Consider the following 11,262-nt stretch of genomic DNA (forward strand, 5'->3'; position numbering starts at 1 on the left):
GGGCTCATTCGGCTTTTCCGAAAACACAACTACAATTTTTATTTCTCAAAAATGGCTTTTTTAATTATCCAATTTATTGATTAATAAATTTTCAAGAAAATAAAAATTACTATTCTAATTTATATTTTAGGGTTAACACTCAATATTAAATTTCTCATATCATTGTTCAAAAATTTGTGATAAATCTTTACTATTGAACTATGATTTGAAAATTTGGGGTTAGGGTTTATGTAAGATTAAATATTAAAAATTAAAACAAAAATATCAAAATATAATATGGGTATATTTAAAAATTATAATGTTATTTCTAATAATTTAAATCAAGGTTAAATTTATAAAACTAAAAAATAAATTTAAAAGTGGGAGTGAAGATAATTTGGTTGGGCTAAAAATCACCTCCCTATTTTAAAATAAAAATTTTAATAAATAAATGAAGTAACACCAAAAGACAAAAGCCCTTAGTTGTTTAACCCACCAAAAGCCGAAAGAGCCCCCCAAGGCCCAAACTTGAGAAGCTTTCACCTTCACTCTCTCACAGTCCCACTGTATCAGGTTTGACATTTTAAATTCAAATTTTTTTTGAATAAATAAAAAAAACCTCACTAGAACTAGATAGATATAACTCTCACTTCCTCATTTCAAATCTCCTTCCCTCTCTCTCTATCTCTCTCTGTCGCTCGTTGCACAACCCTAACGACTCTCTCCGTTGGCATTTCCTAACCAATCAGGAGATGACAGCTGTCCACCCGCCTCCTACCTCCGGCCGCGAGCTCGCCAACCCGCCGGCCGACGGGATCTCCAACCTTCGCTTCTCCAACCACAACGATCACCTGCTCGTCTCCTCATGGGATAAGGTACATACACTCTCACTTACCTACCTCTGACCTCAACATTTATTTATTAAATTAATTAAAATTAGAGCTAATTGTTTTGATCGGTGATACAGAGTGTGAGATTGTACGACGCGAGCACAAATGTTCTGCGAGGAGAGTTCATGCATGGCGGGCCCGTCCTTGATTGCTGCTTCCACGATGACTCTTCTGGCTTCAGTGCCAGCGCCGACCATACTGTCAGAAGGTTAGTCTACTCTTTCTTTCAGTTTTTCTTTAGAGAAAATTTCATGCAACATGTAGTTATAAGATACCAAAGGTCCAAAGGTTCAACTTTTCATTTTATATTACTTCAGTGGTTATGGGACTACGGCAAGAGTTCAGATAATTATCATTTTAATTTTTTTTTTTTTTTTTTTAACTATTGTTATGTTTATTTGTTGCGAACTGTTTTTAAATTAAGATATATTGCATTTTCCTCTGTTAAGGTTAATATTTGGTCTAAGTACAAACAGATAGGCAGGGGAGATTTCTATTAAATTTTATGAAACTTCATGTAGGTTTTGGCCAATTTTTAAAATCATGAGCCTTGCTTGTAATTTGGCTAAATCTTCAGGAAGCTCAAAGAATCTTTTTCTTTAAACCATTGATTATACGTTTACTTTTGAGTTTAAAATTTTAATCTGTGTGACATACTTTAATTAATTGTTTGTCTGGGAGAAGAAAAGAAGAGGAAAGAATGTGTTTTGTATTCTATCTTTTAAAATGGAAACTATTTCGGGTTCATTTTCTATGTCATGTATGTTAGAGTTCCACACTAATGAAGTCTACGATTTTGACAAGGCTAGTCATATGATAGGTAATGTTTCACTATGGGCTTAAGCTTTGAGGTTAGATTTGTTAATAATATATTAAGAAGTTAGCATCCATATTTCTGAAAGTGCAAATATTCTGTACTTTATGTAGTTAAAAGGGAATTTAGAAGGAAGACAATGTCCACCTGTCTTGCACTACCATGCTTATAGGTTGCTTTGTCCATTTTTCCTTCTTTCCCTTGTAGAAGGTGGGATACAAGGTGGAGGAACACAGTAGTACTTTGACAATACTTTTAACGGATATGGAGATGAACATAAAAAAGGGAGAAAGAAAAACAGTACGAAGGTACATGGGTATCACAATGCTTATTTTATGGATCTAGCAACAGTGTAACACTAGTCAAAATGGTGTTGGATCTCTATGAGTAATAAAGACATGAAATGACTTGTTTCTGTATGAGAGATGATGACAAGAATCTTACCTTATGTTGTTGCATTTCACCACTTCCCGGGTCTATCTTTAAACTTAAAACTCCCATATCTTTTGTTGGCCAGATGCCATTAATTCTAATACTAACTGCATAGTATCTGGCAATGAAGTTACGGGAACAAAGAAGAAATGAATGCAAGGCTAGTATCAACTTAGGCTATTAGCTTATACATAGTGAGCTGGTCTAGCACCTTGATTCTTAATGATCCAATCTTGCATCTTTTATTGATGACTGCTGCTTGACATAACAAATGCACAATAGAATGCCCTTTTTTCCTTGACAATTATTTTAAGGGTAATGAACTGAAAACATTCCTGCTATCTCAGTGAAAAAAATATCAAAGAAACTTATAGATGCGTTCAAATCTACCAAAGTGCCTGGTTTTTCTTGCCCAGTTTTCTTTGACCATTCTACATGTTCTTTTGAACCGTGGGAGTTATTTTTCATCTCTCCTTCCTTTTCTTCCCTCTTCTCGTCACATATGATGACTCATTTTTTGCTTTGGTTGTGAAGAATTGTGTGCTGATCTCTTGATACTAATGGTTGTTTGTGTGAATGTTTAGATAATTGATTTTATTTGCATATGATTGGTTGCGGTTTCTTATTACTAATTGATGCTCATAGATGTTAGGTGGTTACTCAACTAAATCTGATTGCACTAATACACCTGATTGTGTATGAGATGCATCTATGCTATCTGAATTTTCTCATTTTGTTGTGTCAATTATCTTTGACTATTTTGTCAAGCTTAAGATTGTGGTATTAATGTTTCAGGCTAGTTTTCAACCATGGCAAAGAGGATATCTTGGGAAGGCATGATGCACCTGTTCGTTGTGTTGAGTACTCTTACGCGGCAGGTCAGTTATAGTTCACAAGCTCCCTTTATTATTTAATTTGCTTTCCTTGGTAATGGTGCTCTGTGGTGATTTGAGTGACTGATGCTTTTGGTAAATTAGGTCATTTCTTTTGGATTGTCTTTGAGAGATAACAATAGAAGAACTTGATAATTTCAAGCAATGTACATATAATTAATATGCATTTTCAGTATTTGTAGCATACTGGTATACATACAGGTGTAGCACTGATCTGTGGAATTTGAAGAGCTATATAAATTTATGTTTTAATAGTCGAGCAATATAAAAATGTAAAATACTGGATGCTTTATTGTAAGAGATTGTTATTGTTAATCATTATTCAGAGTCATTTTGGAGATGTCATTATCATCATATTGTTTCATGTCCTTTTTTCATAAGTTAGAATGATTTGTGATGATGCTATAAATTGTTTCATTCAGAGATTGAATGTATAGGATTGGAGAAGGGTTTATTATCTGTTTTTTTTCTATGTGGAAAATTCTCAGTACATAGTATTTCCTTCTGTATTTTGATTGCTTACAGGGCAAGTGATTACTGGTAGTTGGGACAAAACTCTCAAGTGTTGGGATCCTAGAGGTGCAAGTGGCCAGGAGCGCACTCTTGTTGGAACATACCCTCAACCTGAGCGTGTTTACTCTTTATCCCTCGTTGGAAATCGTCTAGTCGTGGCAACTGCAGGAAGAAATGTAAATGTCTATGATTTACGAAATATGTCTCAACCTGAGCAAAGGAGGGAATCTTCTTTGAAGTATCAGACTAGATGTGTGCGCTGTTACCCTAACGGAACAGGTGCAGATTACTCCTTTATCATGATGAGGACTTATTATAGCTCATAATTGATAGTAGCTAATTTATTTGTCTCTTATGATTAATTCTTGCCTTTAGTTACCTTCCATTGGACATTATATTTTTTCATCCACATAACTGCATGCAGGATATGCTCTTAGTTCTGTTGAAGGACGGGTTGCAATGGAGTTTTTTGATCTCTCAGAAGCTAGTCAAGTCAAAAAGTATGTGTTAATATTTTCTTTTACGATATAGAATTGATTGCTTTCTGTAGTGTTTTCATTTGTCTTTAGTTCTGTAATACAAATAATTGAGGTAATTGTTGGTTCTTCTTTTTGCTCTTTCTGAATTGAGCCATCAAATATTCTTCTTTAAAAAGTTTCAAATTAAGGTATCTTAAATAAAAGTATGAGTGACTTCTTTCAGCTTCTCAGAAAATCTGGGGTTTCTTCGTCTTTCTATGGTATATTATGTATACTGTCTTAGTTTAATTACAATGACACCCTCTGAGGTGATGTGTACTACTATCATTGGTTGGATACGAGTCATGGTCTTTTCCTTGTGACTATACATTAATGGGCAGAGATGCATGTATGCTTGTACTTATTGCTATGCACAGAGTGTCTTTTCATCTGTTGTTTAACTACATATTAATGATTTTATATGTTATGCAGATATGCATTTAAGTGTCACCGAAAATCAGAGGCTGGAAGAGACATTGTTTATCCAGTAAATGCCATTGCATTTCACCCTATGTAAGTTTCTAAGTCACATCGTTGATTTTTTTATTGATAAAACAGCATAGAGATGAGAGGCCAGAAGTTAAGATACCAGGTCATTTTGCATTTTTGTTGAAGATCCTTGTCTCATTAATATTTATGTTATAGCAATTTTAATTCGGTAGGATGTTTCAAATCAAATGGTTAATGTTACATATTGGTAGGCGTTTTGCCAATTAATTAGCTTAGTAGTAAATCAACTTGAGAATGGAAGCCAAGAACCACTGGCACTGAACAATTCCCATAAGGAATTTTCTGTTTCAGAGTATGTCTGGCAAACATGTAGCTAACTTGGTGTAACTGAATTCTGAAATGTGCATTTTGTGAGTTCAAATGTGAAGTCCTTAAAAAAATCAGTTTTGTTTTTGTTTTACTCAGTTATAAATTGAAAATTTTGAAATTATTGATACAATCTAGCGTGATTATTTTACACTTACAAGTTGGCTCAAGACTTCAGAAATAAATTGTTCTATGAAATCAGCGTTTAGTATCAAGTTAAAATTATGGGTTTGAAAATAGTTATATAGCATCTTCTTCTCACTCACATAATTAATTGCTCATACTTGCTTCTAATTGAACTGCAGTTATGGTACTTTTGCTACTGGAGGTTGTGATGGTTTCGTGAATGTGTGGGATGGGAACAACAAAAAGAGGCTGTATCAGGTAAACAGTTGGGGTGTTGTGTATATGTTTGGGATGGTCAATAAATTTACCTGCGGAAAATATCCTTATTATAATTATCATCACGCTATTCTTCTGCAGTACTCGAAATACCCATCGAGCATTGCAGCACTCTCATTTAGCAGAGATGGTCGTCTTTTGGCTGTCGCATCAAGTTACACGTTTGAAGAGGGAGATAAGCCGTAAGAAATGACTCTCTCGCTGTCTCTCACTAGTTGTCATGTTAGCTAAATCCTAAAACGTGTTTGTTCTTTTTGCAGACATGAACCGGATGCAATATTTGTACGCAGTGTAAATGAAATAGAAGTCAAGCCTAAGCCAAAAGTGTTCCCAAATCCTCCAGCGTAATTTTTGTTAAGACATCCATGTTTGTTCTATAGTGTTTTTAAATACGCGATCTTTTTTAGTACTCTGTATAGGCTTCATTTCCTACTGATGAAGCTTGTCAAAATTCTGAAAACTGTTTTTGTATCATAGTTTGCAAGTTCTTTATTAACTTGTATTCTTGTGAACTAATCTTCATAGCATAGTCGTTCAATGAAATCGTTTTGTTTTCCCCCATCTTTTTGTTTTGAATTTTAAGCATCAAAATTTCGACTAGACCTGTGTCAGTCTAGATTGAGATTCATTGTATTAAGTTTGTGCTTGTACGTTTCTGGTTCAACTTTACTGTAATGATGATACTGACATGAGGTTTGAAGTCATCTTTACTACGTTAATTTCTTTGTTACTATTACCCTGATCTAAATTTCACCCGATTGAAATAAAATTAAAGAAATCCCACAACATCTAATTCAGAAAATTGCATCAACATCAGTAAATTTTATCTTTTGTGTCAGCCTTTTCTACATATTCACGTCTAAATTGTATCTGCTGCTCGCATGCAAGAACATAAATTGATCCACTAGCTCCACATTGGGGGCATAATTAGAGGAAGCAACGTAAGAATCACCTTTCAAAAGTTTTTGGTAGAAAAATTTAGCTTAACCCATTTTCCAAATACATCGTATACAGCATTTAGAAACTGAAGAAGCTACATGCTTACTAATCGGAAATTCGGAATAGACACCATTATTGTCTGCATCATTACTATAGATCAGCAGAAGCGCCACATGTAGCCAATGGCTCGATGCATCCCATATGGAAATGAAGATTTGACGAGCTTAAATCTATTCCATGTATATTAAGTATCATATATTACAGCTTTGTAATCAGTAATCACCTAAACCCGGAAGGAGCTGCTTGCGGACCTGCCCCTCCTGCGGCCCTCCTCATGGCTTTTGACTGAGCAAGAAGCTTGTCGTAATCCTGATTTTAGAGAATTTGTTTATAAGAATACAACCAGGGCATTAAAAATAAAAAAGAACAAGTTTGAGATCAATGAAGTGAAAGCATTACCCGTTTTTCAAAAGCTGTATCCCTTGCGTTGATTAACTTGTCTGCAATGCCAAAATCTATTGCTTCTTGTGCTTGTAGATATTTAGGTCGCTGGATGTCTTTAGCAATTTCTTCCTTCGATTTCCCTGTTCCTTTTGCTAATAGCTCGATGTAGTATTCAGTGTTGGCATCTAGCTCTTTGGCCTAAATGCAATCATGTTCAGAATAACGCTCAAAGAAAGATAGAAGTAGAGATATTGAAAGAGAGGGAGCACCTTAATCCACATATCAATGACAGATCCACTTGACCTGTTGACTTTAGGCAAGTAAAGTTTTGCTGCAATTCAACATTAACATTAGGCAAGTAAAGTTTAGCTGAAATTCAACATTCAGATGATAAAGCCATGGGTAACAAAAAGTTTAAATCATTCTCCAAGTACCCAAAAACTGACCCAGTGGTACAAGTGTTCAGGGACCACCTAGTTATCATAAGGTTCCCATCTTAAAAAAGGCAGGGATCAAATATCGGTGGCTGCACATACCAAGTCGTATGTGATCTGATGAGGTAGGACCATCGAATCCATGAATAAATGTTTCGTAGAACTTTATAATTAGATTCTTTGAAGAAACAGAAGTTGCAATATGACGCCAAAAAAAAAAAAGGTCAACTGTGTATGCAATCGACAAACTGCTTTACCAATACTCAAAACTTCCTCCAGCAATTCATTACTCTCTCCATTATCATTCTCACATAACTATTACAAGTCCCATAAAATTTGTACTTAATCCATTTTAATGTCATAAATCATATCCAAAGTTCTTTCCCTTGCAGTCATTATTGAAGCAGTCCAATAGCAGAACCATTTTATTGAAGATTTGGTTTGAAAAATGTATTAAGGAATGATTGATAAGGTATGCCAAAGTAAAAGTTGATTCTCCAATCATGTTCATTGACCCAAATGAAGTAGAAGATGTAAACAGTGTGACCCTCACAAGCTTCTACAGCAGTAGAATTATTCGCAAAAAATCCATGTTAATCTATAAAACTTAAAACAAAAATGAATCATACTTGAGGAATTTGGCTGTAGAGCACGATAACCCTTTGTCCCAAGAGAGAGAAGCATTGCTGCTTGACCATAAGCCATTCCACAATTCACAGTGTAGACATCTGATTTGCAGTACTTAAGAAAAATAAAAAAGAAATGCAGAGGTTACATTAAAGCAGGTCAAATCACTTGAAAAAAGAAAAAAAGAGTAATCTAAACCATTTTATAGAAATTGGACTGTAAAGGGAGCTGTTCTTTTAATAGTATGGAAAAATATTAAAAGGATTCAATCTGAACATTGAGCAAATTTTTTTGACAAATATTATAACATATAATGACCAAAGATATGCATTCCTGAAACAGATAAATATAGTCAAACACATGTGAGCGATAAATATACTTACAGCCATTGCGTCAGCTATAGCATATGCCTCAGTTTCAGATCCAACAGTCTCCTTCTTCTCATTCTAAATTGCATGAAAAAACCATATTAACAAATGATTAGCAGAAAGTGGATGCATTTCCAGCAGGCTATGACAATTGATTTTACACCAGCATCTCATACAAAAAAATAAATCTTCAGAGCGTCCAACACTGACCTGTGTCCCAGAAGAATTAATGTATAGATATATAGGCTTTGTAGCATTATCAAAATCCAGCCACATAAACTGAGCAACCAGAAGCTCAGTTACTGCAGGTACAATCTGCAACAGTGACGAGGAAAATATCAGAATGGTGCACAGGATTGAACAGAAAGGAGATGGCAACATAAAATACGAAAATTTAGCCAGTAGGTAGATGGTGGTGCAACATGGTAAAAAGACTCACCGGCATTCCAAGATAGCATATCCGAGCATCTAGAAGCAAAGAAGGCAAATCAGGAGGTGCAGTTCTGGGTCTTCCATATCCTCGGGCCCCTCCGCGATACATGCTCACACTCATACTGTACTTTGAAGGACCCCTATCATTCATGTCAGACAGACTCCACATACCCCCATTATTCAAATAGTTTTGGGCTGAAGAAATGCTTTCCTGTAAGGAATTGTTTACACCAGCTATTAACAAGTAATTGTTTTTGCTTGTTTTACATCATCAGTAATCCACTCAAATTTACCAAAAAGCATCTATAGAGAAAGAACCTCAGTAACTCTTTCACATTGCCGGCGTACAGGGTTATCTTCTGTCATGAACATGTCCATCTGTGAAGCACTAAGGCCGTAAAGATACTGAGGAACATTCTTGTAGTTGTCCATCACTGCAAAAAAGAAGTTACAAATAAGAGTAATTACTTGAATTTATCTTTCTTTTAGATAAATCCAATTTGAAGTTAATTAAAAATGTCCTAAGAGGGTTAAATAAGATTAATAACGATGATGCTCACTCGTTCTAATATGAAAAGACATTTTCTTTCTTTTATAAATTTTCCCAAAAAAATAAAGAAAAGGAGTAAAAGAATCATGCAACTAAATCAGGGGATAAATAAGTCCAAGATATGCTCCGAAAAACAGTGTCTAGATGAGCTCAGAGAAATCACTCTCAACCACATATTTTGAAGATTAAAAATTCACTAAAGATCCAAAGGTTAATGGTTATAATTTATGAAGCAGATAAACCAAAATCCCATCATATCATATCCAATGAAATGCAATCTTTGGGTGTAAGCTATATGGGCTATTAATGGTCACACTTGAAAGGCGATGTAAAATATCATAAACCTAATTACATGAAAAATACTCGCTAAAGCTTTCAAATGGTTATTCTTTAATTTAGCAGCATGTCGAAACCTAGTTTACATGGACATACCATTTCAAATTCCAATGTTAAAGTTCCACCTAACGACGAGGTGATTGATGCCATTGTTCTAATTTGAAAAATTCATCAACCTTACCGAAAAAAAAAAAAAAATAAATAATTTCCATATCCTACACTAGCATGCTCATACTCATGCATCACTTATCATTCCAATCAATAAGTCAAAACCTATCCTATTACCAAAGCCACCAACTTTCATCATTGTCATGTTCGAATTGCTCTCCAAAACACCACCAATGATTTCTAACCGAAAGACTAGAAGCTTTACTCCAGTGTTACGGCTAATCACAGAGTATCTGCAGCTACAGTATCCAAGACAATTCCTTTTATCTTCTAGTTGTATCATATTTTCTTTTTACACATACATTAAACAATCTTGAATTAAAGCATCCCATTAATAATTTCTCCTATCTGCTACGATTGACTTAATATAAGCTCGATTCAAATCCTAAATTAAATTATGTGAAATGGATTAGATTTCATCTCAACCAATAAAAATGCGTTCTTTGAACAACCAAAACAAGAAATGATAAAATAAACAAGAAGGAATACAGAAAAGAAGAGATGGGTAATCGAAAACTCACATCCATCCTTGAGATTTTGTTCCCTGAACTGCTTGGGAATGTGGTCCAGCGACTCCGCACGGGGAGTGATATGGCATCTTTCAACTCTGAGTTTTGTTCTTGAAGAAGGCGTGAAGTTAAAGAGCTTGGTGTTGGAGAGAAACGAAGATTTGGGAAGGGCGGGTGTAGGACCCGGTGGCTCTTTGGTGAGTGATGAAAGTGGAGAAAACAGAGAGGTAGCCATGAGAAAGACGAGTTTGAGGTTTTTTAGTTTGGAAGACGATTGAAGTAATTTCTGTGTAGATGATTCGAACAGCAGGGCCAGTGTGCTGCTAGCCTGCTACTCAGATCCATGGGTAAATGGATTTCGGTTCGGGTCTCCTTTCCTGCCCGGAAGTTTAAACCGTTGGACATAGTGAAAAAATGCAGTCAACAAGTAGTGTTGACCACATCCAAAGGCTTATGTACTGGTATATAATTTTAAGCCATTCAAATCCTACCAGATTTTTTTTTGGTTAAATGCCTTAAAAATATGTCATAAGACTAGCAAATTCTTTAGATGATAAAGATAAATATCATATTTAAAATGTAGAAATTAGAATATTATTTAATCATATTCTTATAACAAAATATAAATATTGAAAATTATGTCATAAGACTTGTTATGCCTAAAAAATCAAGGTTGACGTGAGCTCATGCCAACAAGAGTCAATCAGAGTTCAGGAAGGGTTTGTGCCGTCTAGACGCGGTCACGTCGCGTAAGGACAGAAGAGGTATGGTTATCATCAGTATGGCAGGTGAATGCCAAGCTTGTGGGTGGTTAGGAATTGTCCACCTGCCCAAGCCCTACGCAATTTAAGGATGTCTCCCGTGCAGACAACCAATACGAAGCCGGTTAGGAATTATACCACACCTACCCGACTGCAAAATCATGATTACTGCCTTGGATCCACCAACTATAAATAGAGGGCTCCTTTCTCGTTTACGGGATTGGCTCATCTTCAGTCTTCCAAAGCGCGCACACACACACACTCTCTCTCTCTCTCTCTCTTGATTGTAATTCAGCTCGCTATACGCGAACTGACTGTAACCACCTATTAATACAACCGCAGTGGACGGAGGATTCACTTTTGAGCATCCGAACCACTTTAAAAACTGCTTCTTATTTATTCTCTCATTGCATATTCTCATATCACGTGTAATTTCT

General features: G+C 35.4%; 2 protein-coding genes across 2 annotated transcripts; one reads left to right on the forward strand and one right to left on the reverse strand.

Moving 5' to 3' along the window:
- The first annotated feature begins 603 nt into the window (after positions 1 to 603).
- On the forward strand, positions 604 to 5,812 carry LOC116140901 (mitotic checkpoint protein BUB3.1). The gene is made up of 9 exons (XM_031426472.1): positions 604 to 854; positions 947 to 1,077; positions 2,911 to 2,993; positions 3,534 to 3,800; positions 3,946 to 4,021; positions 4,472 to 4,552; positions 5,161 to 5,239; positions 5,339 to 5,439; positions 5,518 to 5,812. The coding sequence occupies exons 1-9, from the start codon at positions 732 to 734 to the stop codon at positions 5,603 to 5,605; spliced, it is 1,029 nt and encodes a 342-aa protein (XP_031282332.1). The 5' UTR covers positions 604 to 731; the 3' UTR covers positions 5,606 to 5,812.
- A 380-nt stretch (positions 5,813 to 6,192) lies between these two features.
- On the reverse strand, positions 6,193 to 10,363 carry LOC116140900 (ATP-dependent Clp protease proteolytic subunit-related protein 1, chloroplastic-like). The gene is made up of 9 exons (XM_031426471.1): positions 10,077 to 10,363; positions 8,820 to 8,935; positions 8,509 to 8,712; positions 8,280 to 8,384; positions 8,085 to 8,147; positions 7,704 to 7,815; positions 6,910 to 6,971; positions 6,656 to 6,838; positions 6,193 to 6,565 (listed from the first exon to the last, which is right to left on the reverse strand). Exons 1-9 carry the CDS (start codon positions 10,297 to 10,299, stop codon positions 6,476 to 6,478), a joined length of 1,158 nt encoding a protein of 385 aa, XP_031282331.1. The 5' UTR covers positions 10,300 to 10,363; the 3' UTR covers positions 6,193 to 6,475.
- Positions 10,364 to 11,262: the final 899 nt, after the last annotated feature.

The sequence above is a fragment of the Pistacia vera genome, unplaced genomic scaffold (genome assembly GCF_008641045.1).
Source record: "Pistacia vera cultivar Batoury unplaced genomic scaffold, PisVer_v2 Contig385, whole genome shotgun sequence".
In the NCBI taxonomy this organism is placed as follows: domain Eukaryota; kingdom Viridiplantae; phylum Streptophyta; class Magnoliopsida; order Sapindales; family Anacardiaceae; genus Pistacia; species Pistacia vera.